General features: G+C 49.4%; 7 protein-coding genes across 7 annotated transcripts; 2 read left to right on the top strand and 5 right to left on the bottom strand.

Annotated features, from left to right (window-relative positions):
- Window positions 1–1,203: 1,203 nt before the first annotated feature.
- On the bottom strand, window positions 1,204–1,989 carry BKA67DRAFT_396336 (uncharacterized protein). Its single transcript, XM_046096648.1, has one exon. The coding sequence runs from the start codon at window positions 1,876–1,878 to the stop codon at window positions 1,303–1,305; it is 576 nt and encodes a 191-aa protein (XP_045954215.1). The 5' UTR covers window positions 1,879–1,989; the 3' UTR covers window positions 1,204–1,302.
- A 1,746-nt stretch (window positions 1,990–3,735) lies between these two features.
- BKA67DRAFT_524203 (extracellular metallo proteinase MEP) lies at window positions 3,736–5,938 on the top strand (the record flags this gene model as incomplete). Its single annotated transcript, XM_046098551.1, has 4 exons — window positions 3,736–4,101; window positions 4,158–4,511; window positions 4,688–5,694; window positions 5,755–5,938. The coding sequence occupies 4 exons, from the start codon at window positions 3,736–3,738 to the stop codon at window positions 5,936–5,938; spliced, it is 1,911 nt and encodes a 636-aa protein (XP_045954216.1).
- A 1,649-nt stretch (window positions 5,939–7,587) lies between these two features.
- BKA67DRAFT_396363 (uncharacterized protein) lies at window positions 7,588–8,278 on the bottom strand. Its single transcript, XM_046096649.1, has 2 exons — window positions 8,223–8,278; window positions 7,588–8,150 (listed from the first exon to the last, which is right to left on the bottom strand). Exon 2 carries the CDS (start codon window positions 8,124–8,126, stop codon window positions 7,755–7,757), a length of 372 nt encoding a protein of 123 aa, XP_045954217.1. The 5' UTR covers window positions 8,127–8,150; window positions 8,223–8,278; the 3' UTR covers window positions 7,588–7,754.
- Window positions 8,279–10,427: 2,149 nt separating this feature from the next.
- Window positions 10,428–11,086, bottom strand: BKA67DRAFT_578350 (uncharacterized protein). The gene has a single exon (XM_046103689.1). It carries the CDS (start codon window positions 10,693–10,695, stop codon window positions 10,474–10,476), a length of 222 nt encoding a protein of 73 aa, XP_045954218.1. The 5' UTR covers window positions 10,696–11,086; the 3' UTR covers window positions 10,428–10,473.
- A 1,236-nt stretch (window positions 11,087–12,322) lies between these two features.
- BKA67DRAFT_662475 (translation initiation factor eIF-2B subunit family protein) lies at window positions 12,323–13,952 on the top strand (the record flags this gene model as incomplete). The annotated part of the gene is made up of 2 exons (XM_046108009.1): window positions 12,323–12,453; window positions 12,509–13,952. The coding sequence occupies 2 exons, from the start codon at window positions 12,323–12,325 to the stop codon at window positions 13,950–13,952; spliced, it is 1,575 nt and encodes a 524-aa protein (XP_045954219.1).
- Window positions 13,953–14,440: 488 nt separating this feature from the next.
- Window positions 14,441–16,147, bottom strand: BKA67DRAFT_523953 (uncharacterized protein; the record flags this gene model as incomplete). Its single annotated transcript, XM_046098522.1, has 1 exon — window positions 14,441–16,147. The coding sequence occupies one exon, from the start codon at window positions 16,145–16,147 to the stop codon at window positions 14,441–14,443; it is 1,707 nt and encodes a 568-aa protein (XP_045954220.1).
- Window positions 16,148–17,622: 1,475 nt separating this feature from the next.
- Window positions 17,623–19,904, bottom strand: BKA67DRAFT_594654 (uncharacterized protein; the record flags this gene model as incomplete). The annotated part of the gene is made up of 4 exons (XM_046105068.1): window positions 17,623–18,261; window positions 18,310–18,556; window positions 18,607–19,725; window positions 19,795–19,904. The coding sequence occupies 4 exons, from the start codon at window positions 19,902–19,904 to the stop codon at window positions 17,623–17,625; spliced, it is 2,115 nt and encodes a 704-aa protein (XP_045954221.1).
- Between the last annotated feature and the right edge of the window lie 2,161 nt (window positions 19,905–22,065).

The following is a 22,065-nucleotide window of genomic DNA, read 5'->3' on the forward strand; positions in this document are numbered from 1 at the left end:
ATATCAAAGGCAAAGACATAACCGCGGCTATATCCGTATAACCTATGACTTATACCGACTTCTTCCTTCCAAGACTGATGAACAGTTATTTCTTCAAATATCCCGAGCGGGCAGGGCCTCTACCGACAGCACGAATATCAATCTTACTTTGCGTAATGCGCAAAAGATTGTGAATATCATGGCGCCATTCTTGAAAGACCAGAAGGTCAATAAAATTGTTCATCTCAAGACTGGCGAAGTCGTGGGAGAGTAGCGCGACTCAACTTATGGATTGGGCAACGCTCAGATACCATTCGAAGTCTATCGCGCTCTTGCTCCCGCAGTGCTTCGGGCTATCTCGCTCCATTTTGAACTGGGAGGACTGTATCCTAACATATCCTCAGGAGAGTCAGCATTGACGAATTATGCTCGGTGCTTCTCAACTGCGCTAGAATACACCAGTGTTTGGGAAGACAAGACAATCGAGTTCTTTGAGGCAAATCTTAGCAAGACCGAGGCATTAGAACGCATCAGTCAGTACCTAGAAAGTTCAAGCTGCTACAATGGCCCCAGCGACGATGATTTGCCATCAACTTATGCAAATGGCCCAAACGATACGATTACTTATCATGCCATAGCGCTCAACGGCTCAGATGCTACTGTTAACGACACAGAGGCTTGCGCCGCACCCGTTCCGAGTACCTCCCGACACTGCGTTTCACCTATTTATGCTCAATCTGACTAGTGAGTCAAGTCCGGCGTACGAACAGATTTATACCCGCCTTCTTAATGACACGGTACGTACAGTCCATAATTCACGAATTTCTCGCGGGACTACTGTACCGACAATCCTGTGTAAAAAGAACACCCCCTCCGAAGCGCATACAACGTACTCTGGGACAGTATAGAGCAGGATTGAGGCACAACCGTAGAGCGCGGTTTGGACCTGGTCTTACGAGAGCAACAATAGTGCAAACAATGAAACAAGCCACGAGCGGGTTCACGACTGTACCGCTTGTAGCTTTGCCTCCGCCACCAGAGGTGAGTGGTGGAACAGAGAGCAACGCGCGCCTGCTATGGAGTCTGACCTGCTTGGCTGTGATCAGAAGTGAAGCTTTTGCTTAATTCCACGGAGCAACGAGAAAGTGGTTACGCAGTCGCCATCTTCTACCAATGAGTTCATCAAATGATGGGGATCGTAGACGTCCGAGAGGGAACAATGAGACTGCTGCTACACATGACATAGGTCAAGGTAGCGCCTAGTACCCGTAACGTTCGACTACTTCCGATCATATATCCATATCCAAAAATATGATGGACTGATCAGGCGGAAGTGTCGGAGGTCTGGCCCCAAGAGATGGATCCCAAATTGTCTTCGTGTTCTTCCATCTCACCACCATGTAAGCTCCAAGTCAAACCAATAACGCTGGTTTCGTAAAAACGGCTGTTCTCGTGATGGCAAGACAGTATATTGCCACTGGCTAGACCAATGAAGCTGCACTTACAGTCCTTCGACGGCGGTGAGGCTTTTCTTTGAACATGCAGCACCATGCAGCAATAACCTTTTGACTCAGTTACATCGTCCATAACTCTGTCTGGTGTTACTCCAGATAAGCAATTTGGAGTACTTTTGGGGCTCGTTTTCGGCAGGTGATGGCGTGCTGTGCTCCTGTCAGTGTGGCGCCGGCCACTACTGTAGCGCCATCGAGTGCGACAGGGTCCTAATGACTGGGGGCCAGCCCAAAAGAGAAGGAGGCCCAGGCTAGGAGAGCACTTCCAAAAACCGCTAATGTTAATCATGTCAGCGAACGCGCTCCTGCGAAAGTGCCAGAATTGGAAGGGGAGAGCAGCCGTGGAAAGGAGGAGCGCCTGTGAATATATCTTTGTCCAAGTGGCCATCAAGGTGTCCTGCAAGGTTTTTCGTATGAAGCAGACCCTGGCACCATCTTCGCGAACGTTCCGAGCCTCAACCGGTGGGTAGTAGATGGCGCTGGACGGAGTATTGTTCTGTGATCCCTCCTGTAGAATTTGCCTCCTTATAGTTTCGCAGCTTGGCGGTTCTTGGAATCGGTGGAAGCATGCTATACTCTGCTTCTCTGAACTCCGAGAACCAAAAATAAGATGAACATGATTGCCAAGATATCAAACCCGGGTTTACTTGTGCTGCGGATATCATGCACAATCTTGAGTTGTGTGGTGTGCATCCGATCCAGAAGCTTGTACAGCAGTCGCCAATCCGATTGGGCCTACACACCCGCGCCGGTATTAGCATCCTGTGCCACTGTTACATAGCTTGAATGCGCCATTCCATGGTTTCTAATATTGGGGTAACATGGAGTTATAAGTCATTGCTATTGGAACAAGAGAGAAACCAACACCAAAGTCGTAGTAACCCAAATGACAAGCATAACAGCATCAGGCTTGTTGCCGTAAGAGTAAGAGTTGTGTAGCACATTTCGGTGGGCTTGTCTTAGTTTGGCAGGTCGCCCATGGCCCCAGACTCCACCATTCCAGACCTAATGTTAGTGACAGAATGCCAGCCAACAGCCTACCGCAAACTTAAGCGCTCGAGTTAGTCGGAATCTGGAGTTACATCAGCTAACGCACTTGCCATTCGCCGCATTCTTTATCTTGACGTCCGGTTCGATGGGGTCAGCGTTATTTGTCTCATTTGTCCGTTGTGCAATTGTGCCAAGCCCTATAAATTGCCTGTTCCTGTCTTCAGCACCCAAGGCCGTTCTGCCAAGCTGATCACGACTGTTGCCAAGCTCAAAGCTAAGCCTCGACAAGAATGTGACATTATTGTGTAGTCCATTTACATAGGCTTTCTGCTGCCCAGTGGAGGACCATTGTGGGCTCTAGTCTTATTCTACGTATGATTTTATCGTATTGATCATCACATTACAGTCGTTCTGCTCTGACAAGGACTAATTATTCACCTTCAGCCAGCAGATCTGTCAGGATTTCATGGGCTCAGCTGACCTAGGCCTGTTGAGCATACCTAGCTTCGAAGTTCGCACATGACCGAAACATGACGCCCCATAATATGCTGTGTTGGCTCTTGCCATGGCGGCATTTCTTTGTCATGGAGTAACTTCGAGAATGACTACCCTACAGATGATTTATCACAATTGTTTTGTGCGGAAGGTTGTAGTAAGAAAAGTGACGACAAATGCTCTCAAGCCCGGCGAAGATGTACCCAGAAATAGTGCTTGAGCTGGAGATATTGCATGGGTGTGCCGACTGCCGGCCCGCCGACTTACACACCAGATTGGTATAGAGCACCAAGTACCGATCTGGCTGTCTGTTTTGGTACCCTGGAGCCGACCCCATCTCATCTCTGCAGTATGCAAAGCCACACTTGATCCTTTCTGAGCACCGGAGTCACCTTCCCGTTTTTGGTAGTGGGCCCGTCAGCATTATATTCAGAGCGCCAAGAGCCGACACCTCGTGTGGCGATTGCTCATTTGGTTGACCTTCTAGAACTAAAGCATCGTCACGATCATTCCAATATACCTTGAGCAGTGCCAAGCCGGCGCAGGGCCCCCAACTGAACCAAGGCTTACCAAGGCTGCACCATGAGCTTATCTGCGAAATAGGCAGTTGATGTTGTGGGGGAGAGGCAACTGATGATGGATATAAAGGTCTGGAATGTCCTTGGTCAGTGATGGAAAGTAGTGTCAGCTTGCGGTTTGATCTCCATCCCGTTGCCCAGTCTCTCTTTCAGGACCTCCTCTTCCAGTCAGCTCTTTCAAGATGCGTTACTCTCTGTTGGCTAGCCTCGTCATTGGCGCGACCTTGACGCTTGCCCACCCGCACGCTGCCGGTCACCACGATGCTTACAAGTCCGGCTTGAACAAGCGATCCCTGGACCTCAACAAGTACCGTACCAACGCCAACTCTGATTACAAGGCCAGCAGTGTTGCCAAGACCGACGACTCACTCAAGGTCTTCAAACGTGCCGACTATGTCGAAACTGCTACGGGGCTGGTCAAGAGCGTCCACCCTGATGCTGAGTTCCGTGTGTCCAACAACTACGTCGGCACCAACGGCATCAGCCATGTCTACTTCAAGCAGACAATTCACGGCCTAGATGTAGATAACTCTGACTTCAACGTTAACGTAAGCCAGGACAGGAGTAGTAGAGTGTACAGAACGGTTGATTAACTTGACAATAGATTGGTAAGGATGGCCAGGTCTTCTCTTACGGAAACAACTTCTACACTGGAGAAATCCCAGCCGAGAGCCCCGTGAGCAAGCGTGCTTTCGTCGACCCCACCAACGCTCTTACCGGTGCTACCAGCATTCTGGAGCTGCCTGTCTCCGGTGAGGCTTCTGCTGAGGCCATTGAGGGTACCGAGGCCTATGTTCTTAAGGGTACCTCTGGCGCCCAGAAAGACCCCGAGGCCCGCCTTATGTACTACGTCAACCAAGACGGTGTCTTGAAGCTTACTTGGAGAGTCGAGACTGATATCTTGGACAACTGGCTGCTGTCCTACGTTGACGCTGAGACCAACGACGAGATTCACGGTGTAAGTGCAAACCTTCGATAATCCTGCTTGTCCCAATTTTGTCGTTCAAAGTTGTCGAATTTTTTTGAAGACTTGCACGAGACACATTGTGCACTTTGTCGGGATTGCCAACATGGCTGGGCAAAAGTCTAGCAGTCAATATTAAAATAGACACAGGCTGACTTAATTGGATATAGGTCGTTGACTATGTTGCCGAGGCCAGCTTCCTCGTCTTCCCCTGGGCCTGCAATGACCCCAACGACTGCTCGCGCACCACCGTCACCAACCCATGGAACACGACCGAGTCTCCCTACACCTGGCTCGGAGATGGTACCAGCACCTATCACACCACTCGCGGCAACAACGCCATTGCCCAGGTCAACCCAACTGGCGGCAACACTTACTTGAACAACTACCGCCCTACTCAGGCTCAGGACAAGTTCGAGTACGAATGGACTGCTGCGATGACTCCTCCCACCACCTACCGTGACGCCTCGGTCGCCCAGTTATTCTTCACTGGCAACGAGTACCACGACCTGCTCTACACCCTTGGTTTCAACGAGGCGGCTGGCAACTTCCAGATCAACAACGGTGGCAAGGGTGGTACAGGTAGTGATTTCACCATTCTGAACGCCCAGGACGGCTCCGGCACCAACAATGCCAACTTTGCCACACCCCCTGATGGCCAGCCCGGTCGCATGAGAATGTACATCTGGACTCAGTCCACCCCTTACCGTGACTGCGCCTTCGAGGCAGGTGTCATCATCCACGAGTACTCTCATGGTTTGTCGACCCGTCTCACTGGTGGACCCGCCAACTCCAACTGCTTGAACGCTCTCGAGTCCGGTGGTATGGGCGAGGGTTGGGGTGACTTCATGGCCACCGCCATCCGCCTCAAGCCCTCCGACACCCGCAACACCAACTACCCCATGGGCGCCTGGGTCTACAACAACGTCAAGGGTATCCGCTCTGTCTTGTTCTCGACCAGCTTGACCACCAACCCCAACACCTACACCACCCTCAACACCAAGAACGAGGTCCACGATATTGGTGAGACCTGGACTACCATGTTGTACGAGGTCCTGTGGAACCTCATCGACAAGCACGGCAAGAACGATGGTGCCCGCCCTACCTTCGACGCCAACGGTGTCCCCACAGACGGCAAGTTCTTGACCATGAAGCTCGTCATTGACGGTATGGCTCTGTAAGTTATCCATCTTTTATCGCACCCCAAGGCTGGTACAAATACTGATATCATATCTAGGCAACCCTGCAACCCCAACTTCGTTGATGCTCGTGATGCTATCCTCGACGCTGATGAGGCTCTTACCGGAGGTGACAATGCCTGCGAGATCTGGACTGGCTTCGCCAAGCGTGGTCTTGGACAAGGTGCAGCTTACGGTACCAAGCGTGTTGCTAGCAACGTCATCCCCTCCGGCGTTTGTTAAATGGCTGCTTGCGTAACACTTGATTCGACAATTTGCTGAAAAACCAATGGCAGTGGCAGAGGTGCGATGATTGTTATGATGTGTCTAGCCTTTTTCGTGTCCAAATTTCTATATATGTACATATTAAATTAACCATGGCTCGCGCAAAGGTAGAGTCAACGCCTACAAGTGTTCTGATTGAGGATTCTTACAGTGAAGATTTGATAATGTGGAATACCTGTTGCTAAAGTTCCCTGGTTCTCTTCCATGCGGACGGTCTCGTACCGATTGAGATACGTCTTGTGCCCATTAGCACGCCGGAATAGACAACTCAACGTAAAAACTGGATATATCGTATTTTTCTGGATAGACTCTTCGTTAAAAAGCACTATAAGAAGCAATAGACGCACACTGATATAATGTGGAATGACCTCGAAAATCACTAGATTAATAAGTGAACTAAAAATAAATCTAGTAGAAAACGATTGTATAATGTGGGATATGACTCGGTATTATAGTCTCTTATGGAAATGGAAACTCATGCAATTATATGGACTTTTGTGTTTCTAGTTTGCTAGGTCTGCCTTTGCAGCTGTAGCACCATTCGCGAGATCCCTTGACTCAGAAGATGTCGTTGTGCCCTGGTACAAGTTCAACTTCCCATCAATCTTCACAACTAACAACGTTGTTTAGAGTAGAACTAATACAACAAATAATGAAAAGGGTTAAATCTACTACTAGACGAGTTATTTGAGAAACCCTCGAACTGTAGGGTTATGGTATCGCCGTTCTTCTCAGCCTCTTGGAAAAGCTTCTCAATTGCGCTCTTCTCCTTCTCATCCTCCCAACCGCTAATCTTAATTACCTTGGGCGGACGAACTTGCCAACCACTTAGCAGGTCGAAGATAACCCAGATTGCCTATCTACCATGGTTTTCGTTGGAGTAACAGTTCTCGAAGCTAAGGTGACGTTGATCTAGTGACAGTGTTTGTATGTCACCAATCCGTCGGCTCCAGATAGTATGCGGGATGTCCGCGAGAAAGTCGTTGAAGACGCTAGTATCGCTTCCATCTATGAACCAATGGTTTGTCTGATGTTTCGGAAAGATACTGTATTGGGAGTGATGACGGCACATGGCGAAGCAGTCATGTCTCGAAAATCCAAAGCTTACGTCGCACAGAGATTTGCTTTAAATGGTGGCAAGCTCTTGTGATTGTCCGAACCAAAACAGAGCGTCGAAGATGCCGAGTGGGAAAACAAACTGCAGCCCTTTGTTGAATTCAGACAGGCGATGCATGCTGGTGCCGCTGTGGCCCTCCCATCCAATGGCTTGCTCCTCGGAGACACCCATTACTACCTACAGGTGTCAAGTATCGATGGTGAAATTATTCTTTTGGAATGAATACTGGAGAGTTGTACTTACGGCCGAGTAAAGATGCTATAACATTAGCTGGCCGCCCCAAGAAGAGTTTATAGGCTGCCCCACGAAGGGTTGGTTGAAAAGAGCAGCAACAAACGAATGTGACAAAAAAACAAGACAAAACAAAATTTGCTTTTTAGTTGCTTGGAAATGATAATACACAATGTTTAGATTCATCTTAGCCCTGGATCTGACGAAGAATGTACAAACGATCTATGTTTCCTGCATTATAATTCTAGGCCTCCAGTTTCCCGGATTGACCTCCAACGAGCAAATTGCTAGGCACTGAACCATTTTCCCCCTATAGTTGAGATAAATTTAAAAGACTGCGTATGGCCTGTGAGAGTTCTAACCAGGGATATCGCTGTGATATCATCCGCTCTCAGTACGTGAACTCTACACTCAAATGAGTGACCATTACAGGCAGATTCCGATGCAGTCAAAGCCCCTGTTGCTCGGATCACAACTATCGCCGGGATAGTCGTAACACTGCAGTCCTGTGCATTGGTCGCACTGCTTGCCAACGATACCTCCGCAGCTTGCGGCATCATTTGGCACGCAGATACCTGGCATGTCGCAAGCCATGCCGCAGCCATCAACACGGGGATCATCCATACATGTGTAATTGTCAGGACAAGGAGTAGGCGTTGAGACGAGACCACCGCACATTCTGTAGGCGATCGTTGCTGTTGCTGTTGTTACGGCTGCCGGGCCAGTCGGCTTATTTGGGCGAGCCGAGGCTATGGCTGACAAAACAAGTAAGAGAGGGAGAAACGATAGTTTCGACATGGTGATAATGATGCTATGTGTATTCTGCATTCCTGTTAGTACTCATCAAGGAATTTAAAATGTGGAACATTCATGTTGTTGCAAATTGTTGCTTGCCTGAGTTTTATTGTATGTGATTGCAGTATAACAGTATTTTGTTCGTGTTGTTGGAGAAGATACTCACGCGTGTAGATGATGACGATAAAAGGAGAGTCGGAAATTACACAAGGACTGCCGCGAAAGTATCGCAAGTGAGACAACATCATCATAGGAGCTAATTTTGTCTCCGTCTAGGGCAAAGCGAAATAAACCGGGTTAACCGTTTCATAATACTCCTTAGTGCCTTATACAATAGAACTACACAATAATGACTTTTAGGAGAAGATGAAGTGGCCTAGGTCTGGCTTATTTGCCCTGCGCAGGCCGTCCTTATTTCCTCGAAAATGATCTTCTTTCCGAAGGACGACATTGCCAAAAAGTTTGCAAAGTCAAGACTAAATTAAGACCTATCTTTAAAATTCGAGGAGTGCAGTTATTTTCTTTGAATATCATAATATAATAGTTGATACTTTTTTTTAAAGACCTCTATAATACTTCTTTCTGAGAGACCGTAATGAGAGAATTGTTATAATAAATCTCAATTCATTGCTTCAAATCTTTTTTAAACAATCAAACACAAAACCCTAGCCATTCTCTCTATGATATAGGACGATAGCCTATTATTGCAAACTAGAATGGCATCGATAGGATTAAGGAAGACTTCCTTAGGCGACGTACTCTGCAGCATTTGCTCCTAGTAAAAAGCCTAGGTTAATACTGTTGATCGCTATCTTTACCGTGACTATGTGGTATTTCACCTCATGGTGGAGACTTGCGGCCTCTTCATTGACACTGTTGCCACTAAGCCAACTAAGTTTGGGACAAGGTTGACCAGTCATGCATCACAACATACATGTCTTAGACTTGTTAAGCTCAAATATAAGCCAGCTATTGTGCTGATGCAGTTTTATCGAAGTTTCCCAACTGCTTTGTTGTCTGATCACATTTATCTAGAAGGACCGGTCACCTAGTACAACAAAAGTTTTCAACTCGTGATTATAACACTGTTTTGATTTCAAGCATCAAGCATCCAATTAAGCCTCGAAACCATTGACGCTAAGATATTTGTATTATGAGCGTGGCACGGCTTGTCCTCTTGAGACCCTAAACCTTCTTCTGCACGAATAAGGGGCGCCACTTAGTATTCTTATTGAGTTCCGATACTGCTAGTGCAATTTCATTCTACTGATTTCTGATATCCCGTTCAGGCCCTACCACTGGCTGATTTGGACTAGTAGCGCATGTATTCAAACACGTGTTCAAGAATGTTTGCGAAACTGTTATTATACTCACCATTTAGCGCGAAGCGCTGCACTCATATCAAAACCCTTAATATTTTCTCCGAGACGCACTTCCTGCATGCACTCAGTAGCAGTGGAAAAAACCCGAATCACTGGGTCTAGGCCTGCCTCCCCATAATACATTCCGCATTCATTAGTCGAACAGACCATTGAGTACGGCCCGGTAGCGAGATGCCGCAGATACGTGTGCAAGTCACTATTGATAGGCTTGCCCATGGAAGGCACTGCTTTGATGCCGTCGAACAAGCGCTGTCTTAGCAACCTCGTGTAATCTGACGGCCTAGCTTAAGGCGCTATCTAGGTCTAGGCTCTCCTCTTTTTGTAGGATCGCCAAGAGGTTATAGGAGTCGGTGCAAGAAGCCTGCTACTTGCTCCACGAGGCGATATCCTGTGTTACATGTTACCGGATGGCCACGTACGACATGGATGTCTTCTGCCGAGGCTAACATTGATCATGAGTAGATCTGCGGCATGGCTCCTCAGTGTCACAACATCGGCATGGTTCCAGACGCGGCCCGGAATAGACACATGCAGAGAATCTACGGCGAAGCCGGGAAAAGCGCCATTGAACCGCCTGTGCTTGACGATGTACTCGTTAACAGTGTACGAGATCCGTTGTCGCGATCATCTGCCTCGTTCGCCATGAAGAATAGGTAATCAATCTAGATTCTACAGGATGTTTCAGCCCTTGCGAGGTCGAGAGATCTCCGTCGCGTGAGAACAGGCTGGCGGATTTGTCAGCCAAACTGGAGCAGAGTGTCAATACGTCAATATGACTTGAAACTGACCACTGATTGATTCGCTCCAATGCTATTTCATCAGCTGGTCTAGCCTTATCCGGATGGGCACTTGCATCGACGCAACTGTTCATTCGTTCGTGTAAAATGGAGCTCTAAAGGTTGTTCTGCGTACACCTCTATGATGAAGATGAAGTTTTGGATGTCAATGGATAAATGGAGCAAGTTTGATTACGCAATAGTTCTTAGTCGACGTCGAGATCTTATGGAATACCTGCCATCAGGGACTTCGCTGTGAGCCAGAGCAGCCAATAGGTCGAACTTCCCTTTGTTGAAGGCCTTCAGTGTCTTGGACTGCAGAGCATCAAACGATTCCAGCCATTTGCACGACTCCTCTCTCATAGAGGGGTCAAAGTGCAGATCGACTTGTCGCTGACAGGGCCAATCGACCATGGTATCTGGAATGAGCAGATCTTGCCTGCGCACGCCGTCGACATCTCGGCTGACAAGCCATTTGCGGGCCTCGGAGCAGGACGGCTAGAGCATAGGGGTTAAGCAAGCTGGCTAGGATCAGTGAGATACCTGAGCGTAGGATGGATGGTAGGTACTAAATAATTGTATATTCTCGGCTCTGTTCAAGGCGGATAACACACTTTAGTCAGTAGATCATGAAGTAGAGTTGAGGACGTGTTGTGGTGGTTTTATGCCAGAAACTGCTGACACCGCCAGTATTTATTCACTGATCCTACTCCGATTGCCACACTTGAGATCTCTGATCGACACTCCTCCTGGCAAAGGTCGGTATGCTCGCTATGCAGATATTGATCCCTCTGACATTGTCAGCTATGTCGTTGGTAATGTGTTTCCCTCGTGGCACAGTTGTGACACGACCCCTATTGGGTCATATTCGACCATTCTCATTCGATTTAGGGAATTGTCGTCCACTTTTTGAGTTAATACCAGTACTACTAACAAACCAAGTAATATGGGCCAATCTAGGTTAGCTAGTGCTAGCCAATTTAATAGGATCTCGATTGTTGGCAGCCAGTTTTGACAAAATGGTTCGTTCTGCAAATATTACAATAGGTAGTTGTTTAGGGTAAGCACCACCAATGGATGACCTTGATCCGCAAAACATGCAACCACTCGGCCCATGTGATGTTATTGAGTTAAGCATATCCATGTGGGAGGCATCTTGCACTCTTCCAACAGAGCTGCGAATACGTTACACCCGATTTGATAGTGAACAGATAGTTGTATTGGTGATGATGCGGCTAAGGGCCTGCCTTGACTTACTAGAACAATCACATTTCCCTTCGGTCCCTTGGATTCCTATCCGGAATCCTAGATGCTTCAAGTCTCTATCCTACCCTGATACTGCATACGCTGATACGCAATCCTCAGACCTCGAGCGTGGGCGAAGGAGAGTTTTACAAACACCTTCAAATTTTTATTTAAGCAGCCCAACGTTATTTTGTTAGCCAGTGTATGGTGGTATGTTCAACGCCTCCAGCACCTCCCAGAGGGATGCTTACTGGCATCAGAAGTCCATCTCAAGTATTCCGCTAAATTTTGCAACTACGTCTAGAAGCACCGCTGATACAAGCAAGTCTTGGTCATGCGAGATGGCTCGACGTTCATGGTATGACATTTCTTTACGATATTAATTGGTAGCGTGCTCGAGAAAACACACCAGCATCCTTTAACACTTCGAAGGCTTACTCGGCAATGATGCATATACTCGCGTGATAAATATCTGTTTACCAAGAACAGTCCGCATACGGTGTGTCTTAAGCACAGTTATTGCATATCTTGTTTTCTGTACTGGAGCCCCTATAAAGGCATGCTTCCATAACGAATCCCTGCCTGCTAAGAACCGTTTCGGGCTGATTGCATCACCGTGAATGTACTACTCCCACCCAGCATATCCCCTCTAAAAACGAACATCGTCGTACTCCGGATGTATCATGGAGCGCGCATTCGGCAAGCCATCCCGGCTTCTTCCAGGAGAATCCAATCGACATATCGAAGCAGTATTGCCAGTTCAAACTTAGCCAGCAGAATCGCATATACACGAGCCATGACGACAGTCAAGCCGTTGAAGAAGCGCGCTGTTGCCGGCACGTTCCTATTTAGATTTCTCGAAGACAACAATTCAAAGAAAGTTGAGGTTGCTCTGTTCAGACGAAGCGGCAAGGTCCGCACTTATCAGTAAGAGATCACTTGGCGCAAGGTCTGATTGATCCAAATACTCAATCATAGGCAGGCACAAGCTAGCGCCCGTCTCGGGCAGCGTAGAAGATGATGATGCGAACCCCCTCGCTACCGCACTGAGGGAGATTAAGGAAGAAACTACTCTTGACTTGACATCGATTGAGCTGTTGCGGAAAGGCAAGCCGTACTCGTTCACGGACGACGATATCAGTCGCGAATGGACCATCAATCCTTTCGCATTCCGCCTGAAATCCGTAGACGAGGGCGGCAAAGGCGAGGCCGGTATTTTTATAGACTGGGAGCATGACGGATGGGAATGGCACGATCCACTCGAGGTCAACGAGTCGGAAGAGTTTGGTGGGGTGCCAAGACTTCTCGATAGTCTGCGCAGGGTATGGCCCGAGTGCGATTTGGGTGCAAAGGCCGGAGCAGCCCTGACGAGCGGCCTCGAGAGTCTGCGAAACGACCATGAAAGCGGTGCCCGACAGCTGGCATCCAAAGCGGTGGGCACTCTACGGGATGTGATCGCGGAGCTGGACACACCAGAGATGGGGAACGGTGCTTGGTGGTCATACGTCCGCATGACGGCATGGCATCTCTGCTATAACGGCCGCGAGAGTATGGGTGCTGCCATCATTACTTCGATGGTAACTGTTCTCGACCGGATTGAGGCTGTGATAAATGAGAGACGAACGATCGACGAAGAGTTGAAGCAACACATTGTCGCATCGATCGACACGTTCCTCTCGCAGCGAGACTCGGCCGTCGAGCGCATCCGTGATTCCTTTATCTCTTACGTCAGATCAAACATGCCAAAATGTTCCGGCGCCGATAAGGTTCTGTCAGTCCTGACACTATCATCGAGCTCGACCATCTCATGCTCTATCCTCGAAGCGGCAGCTGCGCTGAACCTGACGGTGGACCTCCGCATTCTAGAGTCAAGACCGCTGTTTGAAGGCGTAACATTGGCGTCGAAGCTACTTCAGGAAGCGGCACACAACCAGAAAGTCAACATATCGCTGTATTCCGATGCGTCTGCCGCTATCGCGGCAGAGGGCGTAGATCTCATCCTCTTCGGTGCGGACCGCATCAGCTCTACGGGAGATGTGAGCAACAAGACCGGGACTTTGCCTGCTGTCTTGAGTACACGTCACGTGTCACCAAACGCGAGGGTGGTCGTTCTCAGTGAAGTCGAGAAGATCGCCGGACCTGGGACAGTTGCAGAACACGTTGTGGAGGAGAACGACCCCGCAGAGCTCTCGCGAGGCTGGGAACAAGGAGTTAAGGGGACCGAAACAGTCAAAGACTACTTCCTGAAGACGCATGACGATACGAAGCAATCCGGAGTGGTGGTGAGGAACGTCTATTTCGAATGGGTACCTGCAACTCTGATTGACGCATACATCACTGATGAAGGTCTCTGGTCTACAAATGAGATCCATAACAAATCGGACTGGATTGGACAAGAGACAAACAGATTTTTTGAGGGGTTGTAATGATGTTCATTTGATGCAAGTCATTGCCAGAGAGATTAATACTGGGAGCCTATTCGCGGACACTTCTCTTGCTCGGCACTCAGCCTTGGCCGTGACCATCCCTCTACGAATTTGTTTCGTACCTTTTCCATTGTGAACCTTCCCTTTTGCTTTGCTCTGGACACCAATTTTACCTCACGAACCCGCTTACGAATGGGACTGGATGCGATCCACCTACTAACCTAGTCTACTTGGGCGAGACGCACTAATTTCTTTCACTATGTTCAGCTCACTACAACTTCAGCTGGACGACAACACGGGAGGCACTGAGGGGGGCGTGTCACGGGGAAAGGTCTTACTGGACCATCCTGACCTAAGAATGCTTCCCATATCATAGACCATCGACTTGATGCTACCTGCTAGTGTTTGATGACACGCCAGGCCTGTGTCGTTTGTAGTCTGGTTTCATCCTAGACTATGTGCGCTTTTGTATCCCTCCGCAGTCAGTCTCAGTATCGTTGGTTTCCGTTGTAGCCCTGGTTCTGGCCATACCCCTGATTATGTCCGTAGTTCGGGTTTTCGCCGTAGTTCTGGTTCTGGCCATAGCCATGTTGCTGGTTTGAATCGTACTGATTAGGTTGGTTCTGGTGAGGTGCCTGATATTGGTCCGGCCGGTACTCTTGTTGAGGCTGGTATTGTTGTGGCCGGTCTTCATGAAGTTGCTGCTCAGGTCGATACTCCTGGTTGTGCGGCGGAGGAGGAGGGTTGTATGATTGTTGATGAGATGACTGCCCACCATACTGGTCCTGCGATGGGGGAGGCGCATAGTTGCCTTGAGCGGGGGCTTGAGGCTGATTTCCACTACCGAGTTGCGAAGCGGTTGTTGGCGCGCCCACGCTAACATTCTCATTGCCAATGTCATCGGGCACGGTGATCTTGACCTTGGGGAGATATTTCTGCACCTTACCCTCCACAATGTTCTGCACAAAGACCCAGCTCTCGCGCTCAAACTTGCGGTGTCCGCCATTGACAAGACCCAAGATGCTTTCGCGAAGGGTTTCCTGTACCTTCTGAATTAGGCCGCGGATCTTCTTGACCAGCTTGACCTTGATATCATCAGCGAAGCCACGGTCTGCTTGACCCCCGGCCTCGCGGTCGAGCTGGGAGTCAAAGGGGTTGCCGCCCAGGATCTTCTCCAGAGGGCGCTGGAACGCGTCTGGCAAAAGCTCAAAAAGCTGTTTCTCGATTGCGCCTAGGACCTTTCGGAACTCAAGACGTACTTCGCGGTGGACTTTGGCAAGACCGGTGCTCAGCTTGTCGCTGATGACCTTGGAAAATCCACCGCCTCCGCTTGCGTCGCCCTCACCATCGCGATCACCGAGCCCTCTAGAGGGACCTTCACCAGATTGCTTTTTGTTTCCGAAGAGCCCTCCGATCCCCTTGACAAGGTCCTTGACCTGATCCTCAATCTCCCCTTTGACGCCGTCGCCTACATCCCGAGTGCTCGTGTTGCCGCGCAGCCAGCGCTTGATATGATCGAGGGCGATGCGAGTAAACTGCTCAGCGATGGGTGCGTGCTGCTCCCTCAACTTTGCAGCGACCTTTTCCTTGATCTCGGGGCTGATGAGACGGGCCTTCTCCTCCGGATTGCGTGCAGCATCCTTGACGGTATTGCTGAGAACGCCCAAGAGGCCATCGAGCTCAAACTTCTGACCCCCCTGCCCATTATTGTTGTTGTTGTTATTGTTGTTGTCCAGGTGATCTTGTACTGCGCCGATGGCGGCGGTGAAGAAGCCCTTGGCACCTGAAGAGAAGGCGTCGTTGTTGCTGCTCAACCCGCGCGACTGCGTCTCGGCAGGGCCAGCTGCACCACCGCGGCCTTCGGTGAGGTCGAAGATGTCGCGCAGGTCATCACCAGCCTCGTTGGTGATTGTGCTGAAGCTGCGTGTGAGCTTGGCAATCTCGTCGGCGAAAGGTAGGGACTGGCCTCCGTAGGCATCCGGGGGTGAGTCGTTCAGGCCCCTTGCGCCGCCGTCGTTTGCGCTCTTGTCCTTGTTGAACAGCGAGCGGAAGGCATCGACGACCTGGTCCTCCAGACCGTCGATGGTCCTTTGCTGGAAGGTGTCGATCTCGGAGGCGATGCGGGGCTGGATCTGAGGGGCGAGGGAGTCGACGTATTCGTCGACTCGTTGCATCAACACGTCGGGGAGAGTCATTGCTGCGAGTTTGCTTCAGAGGTGCTGACGATAATGGTACACAAACAGGCTAACCTAGTCGACTTTACCTTTGCGCTGTAGCTAATTATAATTTACCTTTACAACGAGGGCTCAATGGGTTGCTAGATTCGAGTGCGGCTGTTCCCGCTCCACTGGTGACATCAGCTACCAGCTACCAGCTACCAGCCCTGCCAGCCCTGCCAGCCCCATAAGTTAACTAACCTTACCTGAGAGGGGCAGAAGGGCAGAGGGCCAGAAAGGGCCGGGGAGGGGCACGGGGAGGGGTAATGGCAGCACGGAGTACCTGCAAGCACTGCTGGAGGGTACTAAGTACGCATACACGATGGCGGGCCCCGCAATGGTTCAGGGAGTCACGGTGGAGTACACGATATATTGAACAGCGACCTGGCCCAAGCTAGATCTCGTCCTGATTTATCGCACGGGAAGCCTACATTACTATATACACACCACGTACAACCCCTGTTGCTCTTTCTAGCAGTTGCATCTTTGGAAAGGTAGGTAGAATCGCACTCCAAGCCGAGTGCTACCTACGCATACACTCCGACATTGACGATACTATCTCCTTAAGGACCTGAGAACCAGCTATCCATAACCCGCGAATGCAACTCTTTCATGCAAGACACCGATCGCTCATCGGCCGAGAGTGCAACCAAAGCTGTTTCCAGGTCCGCACAACTAGCGCTTCTATGTGCCTCTCGGAAATCCCACAACAATGCGAATATCTATAAAAGGAAATAACAACCATCACTATCACTTCTAGAGCATCGTGGACCCTGCAAACCGAGTCCTTCGAGATCGCAGTCCAAACTAGCCAGTACCGAAAGAGAAATCCACATCCCAGAGCCGTCTTCAAAAACGGCGTCCCTCGAAATACTCTTGTTTTCCTTCAAAATCTGCCCTCGCAGCTCGAATACTGTTGCCTGATAGGTATTTTTGTTGGCCCCGAATGTCGCTCCGAGCAGATTTGAAAATACACCAGTATTTTCAACAGCTGCACAGCCAAAGAATTCTATGACGCCTGGATGACGAGTAATTATAGTATGGCAGGCACCCTCCCATATCTTCCTCAGTATATCAAAATTGTTGACTGGTATGTGGAACCTGATGAGGGAGCGGAAACCAAGCGCCAAAACATGTTGTGCTGTGAAATTATTTGAGAATTATTTGACCTGTTTGATGTCTGATTAAGCATGATTCCGTCGACGGACGTCCAAACAAGTGAAAATTCCGGGCAGCCGTTTCGTAAGGTCGAGAAAGTAGCTCGTGACGGTCTACATCGATCGTGCAGCTGAGCGGGCCTCCATCCCGCCCCAAGAATTTCTTTCTTCGCCAGCGAATATTAATTTCACCAAGGGGGGGGAAAGATGTTCAAACTTGTGCTTGTGGTCACGGGCCACGATAGTCACCTGTTGACACGACCAAAACGGTTGAACCCCGATTTTCCGAATTCGTGGTCACATGGCGAAATTGTTGTATATTTGCGACTCATCATAATGCATCCAGGATGCCAGCTGGCTCATAAGCGCGTTGGTCGGCGGTGTATGAACGGGGCTAATCTGTGGCTCGGACGGATTCAGTATGAAACCAACATGATATGCAGTGGCGGCTGGTGGCGGCTGGACGTGAGGCGCCGAGGACGTTAGCGATAATGATTCCATGCCCGTCCATGACAGCTCATCCATTTTGGAATTTCGAAGACGCTGAAGAAGTGCGCTCATGTCACGAAGGACACGCGCACAGTCTTTCGAGTAGTTGCTCTCACCAAGCGATTCGGCGTCAAAGCAGTCGATGACGAATATGATACCCAGCGCGTCGTCTTCATTAAGTTCGTCGGCCAGAAGTTGGTTGAGTAGCAAGATGACTGCAGCATTGAAAAGATTATGAAGACATTGAGACAGCAGCTTCCGAGAGGTACTTAGATCCCGTACCCATCTACCAAGTCTTACATTCCTCCTGGCAGCTTTGATACACAGTTTGATGTGAGATATTTGTGGGTGCTTGTCGACGTTGTATGCACGCCGGGTGATGAATCGTTCTGCGACGGCTTTCTTGACAGCAACGAAGAATATCGGTCGTATGGTAAGGACCACGAGCTTGACCCTGATTAGCTGGGGAATCTTCCAACGAACCCGATTACATACCTGGTTGTAAGCCATGTGGAGCTGACAGCATGCTCTGTCAGTGCTCAGTCGGTCCCCATCCATCCGCAGTTCTATTGGTAGCTTCGAAACCCAACTGGAGAGTAGGTTTAGAGCGTTCTCGATGCGCGCGGAGGTACTCGTCATATGATGCTCCCATGGGGATATGCGGTACGTATTACAGACGATGTACCCGGAAATCTTGGCGAGTTCTACGTGGGCCCGCAACCCCATGGCAGGCGGAAGCCCCCTACCAAACGATTAGCGCAGAAATGCCGAACATAAAAATACCATGCTTACGGTGCTTCGGTGGGGAGCGATAGCTTGATGGCCTCATCAAGTATAGATGGTGGCCGGCCATTTAATACACTGAGCCACCGGTCTAGGACGTAAAGCGTCCAGAATGACCGCTTGCATTGCTCGTTGTGTACCCATCCCCTATGTATACCATTCATAACCGCAATATGCATGCCGAGGCTGACATACATATATGCAGCGTCTCTCCGATTCTTTTCGACCAAGTAAATGCTCAGCATAGATAGTATGGGGATGTCGAAAACATTGTTCAGTGTTGTGTCCAGTGGGTTTCCGAGTATCCATCGGGCCTTGGCAAAGAACATCTCCCCACGTAACGAGCTCTCAGTAGCATTTTCAGAAGATGCATTAAGTTGATATGCCATAGCAACTGCTGCATGGAAATGCGCGAGGTTCCGCAGCAGATTGGGATCGGTAGTGTTTTCGGCAGGTTTGGTGTCGAAAAGTGACAAGTCAAAATCACTCCAGTAGTAGATCCCGCCAGACACAAAATCGCCACTGCCGTCCTGGACAAAATATCGCAGTTGAGTCATCATGATGGCCATTTCTGTTTTCGAAGGGTGCTCCAACGGGTCAACGTCTTGCAGGGCCAGTGGCCGCGAGTCCCATGTCTGATAGCTTCCGAGAGAACCAAGGAATGTCATCTCGGGTCGATGGTCTGGTACTGGCCGTGCCAGTGGGAAGACGGCATGCATGAACTCCTTGATGAGATCTAGGAAGGTTGCGCCTGATGTCGATCCTAGGTAGCGCATGGCGCCGTCGGGGTCCTGGAGGAGGCGGCCTTGGAGGAGGCGACCTTCAGTGTCTTCCTCCGTTCCATAGCCATTCTCAGGAGTAGCAGTGCTGGTAGCGGAGCTGTCGACACTGTGTACGCCGGAGACAACTTGAGCCATGAGATCTTGTCGACGAGACTCTTCTGGCACGACTTGCTCCAAACATGCTTCTAAGCGGGCGCATTTTGCTTTTAGATCTTCCAACTCAGTTCGAGCTATTTGAACCTTCTCAACAATCGTTGGGTATTCACAGTCTCTGGATGTGCTACGACATTGCGCGCAGGGACGCTCCCCAGAGCATTTGATTCTCCTGATATTGCAGCTATTGCAGCTATTTGCCTATCAGCGTGCTTCCAGGCGCACGTCGTTGTATGTATTTCTACGCGTTAGGGATGCTTACGCTGTTGCGACACGCTTTCGCTGTTCCGGCGCGACTCTATGGCGCCGCTGGTTCACAGGCAAACGCTGCGCTGAGCTCGACGCATTCGAGTCTCTTCGCATGTTGGCCATCACTGACCCTCAAGGGCCCGTTAGATGATGCCACAAGCGCCGATGCCAACTATTGCCCAAAGTTGAATGCGAGGTTGAGGTGCACGAACAGTCAGAATGCAAAGCCATCAGTCAGAGATCGGGCAGCCTTGGACCAAGACTCGACGTGCCCAGCTGAAATAGGGCTTTGTATGCGGGGGAACTAATCATAACGGCGCGGTCTGCGATTCGCAACAGACGTTGGTGTCTTGGCGTGTTGTCCGAAAATAGTAGGGCGGGCGTCTGCAACAGGGGGACAAGCTGAAAAGGTAAGAGACAGGCTAATGACTAAATCAGATCAAGGAGCGAACTCTGTTGATGTTATGCTTATTGAAGTTATGCTTACTTACATGCAAAAGCTATTGACTATTGAATTCATGTTCCAGCAGGCAGATGGTAGACAAGGCTGTGCGGCGCGGCGCTCTTCTAGCAACCGGTTGCTCTGACATGATTTAAGGCTAACGGAATATCTTTGTACGGTGCAAAGGTACCCCTCAGCGAAAGTGTCATCTGTCCAATGTATGTATGTACTTGGTATTGTACAGCGGGAACCTCGTCGCGATAGCCCGCCATGGGATGGCTGCCCCTGTCGGTCGGCCCAACTTTAAAGTGATGACAATGGGGGCCTAGTGCATTCCAATGCAGCCAGTCCCTTCAAGATCAATGGCCAACTTCGCTAGCTTTGGCGAACTCAAATTCTTGATTATATACACTTGTACCACGCTTCCCGTCTCGCCGAGTGAGTCGAAATGCCTGCTGCACACCACTTCGAAAATATCTGGCCAAAAGTGCCTGTTACGGTGACAAGACGGCTCAGACTCCTGTAAATTGTTGTGGCAGACGGCCGCTCGTTTCTTTTCGGCAGGCGACAAGGTCTATCATTTGTGCGATCGCGAGCCACACAGCTCTACCCACCGATCTCGAATGAGTTTACTACCATGGGCCTTCGAGCTTACATAACGATTTTGGCGGATTCTACGCTAAGAGAGAGAGAAAGAGGGAGAGAGGGAGAGAGAGAGATGTGAATATCGATCCCGTGACGTTACCGCAACCGTTGCAAAACAACCCCACCGTTATTATCACCGCTATCCAATACTGCGATTTGGCTTCGTCTGAGATCAAAGGATTTCTTGGCCCGCATCTTACGCCACCCGTATTCCGTACAATCACAAACGCCACAGCAGAAACTTGCAGCATGTCAGCATCTGGTTTTCGGGTATAGAGCTTGGCACGCTCATACAAGAAAGACCGATTTTTTGGGGGGGTTTTTCTTTTACCTAATGTGTCTACATAATAAGAGGGTTATGAACCACTACTACCAAGAGTAAAGGAAAGCACGGTCTGTGGCAATTCCCACCCAGAAATGACGAGTTTCTATGACGAACAAGATACTATTTGCCCATTCTTGCTTGACTCATCTTCTCTCGGCTTATCTTTCTTCACTCCGATATGCGTTAAATTTCTCTACGACTGCCTAACCCACACGCAGCTCTCATCAACCTACAGCATCGCCTTGCATAAAAGGGTCTTCGTAATTGGATGAAGCTCATGAAGGCACAAGTTCACAGGCTCGGTTGAGAGTTGGTCCTTCCATTGCCAGCTGAACTGACTGAGTAACTACACGCCAAAGCCGGCCTGTCAATGGCATATAAGAAGCTATTCTAGGAGATTGCGTGTTTACAATTATAGAGAGTGATCATATCAAATGAATCGCACTGCTTAAAAGTCTTGGCATGAGTCCGGAGACTATAGCCATTGTGGGTAAAGCAGTTTCACATTTCTAAATGCAATGAACAATCATTAGTCAATCTCACTTTCGACGACATTCTTGCCTTTCGAGTAACATCATGGGAGCCAGTCTTGGCGACGATTCATTTCATTACTGCTTAATGGATGTCTCAGACATTCACCTGTGACCTCAGGTATCCACCTGTAGCAACCACACTAACCTAGGTAGCCTTCAGTGGAATAGAGGTCAGCTTTGTGCCTCATCGTTACATCCCACCCCCTATCAACAAACTACAATTAATCACCATACGTGACGTATCTATCACTGCTTGCATGAGTATTTGCAGTGGCTTCGAAATTTATGTCCCTTTGGGTATATGTCATAAAGCATCCCAGCAAATACCCGTTCTAGTCT

This window comes from Truncatella angustata (assembly GCF_020726525.1).
Source record: "Truncatella angustata strain MPI-SDFR-AT-0073 chromosome Unknown BKA67scaffold_8, whole genome shotgun sequence".
NCBI lineage: Eukaryota > Fungi > Ascomycota > Sordariomycetes > Amphisphaeriales > Sporocadaceae > Truncatella > Truncatella angustata.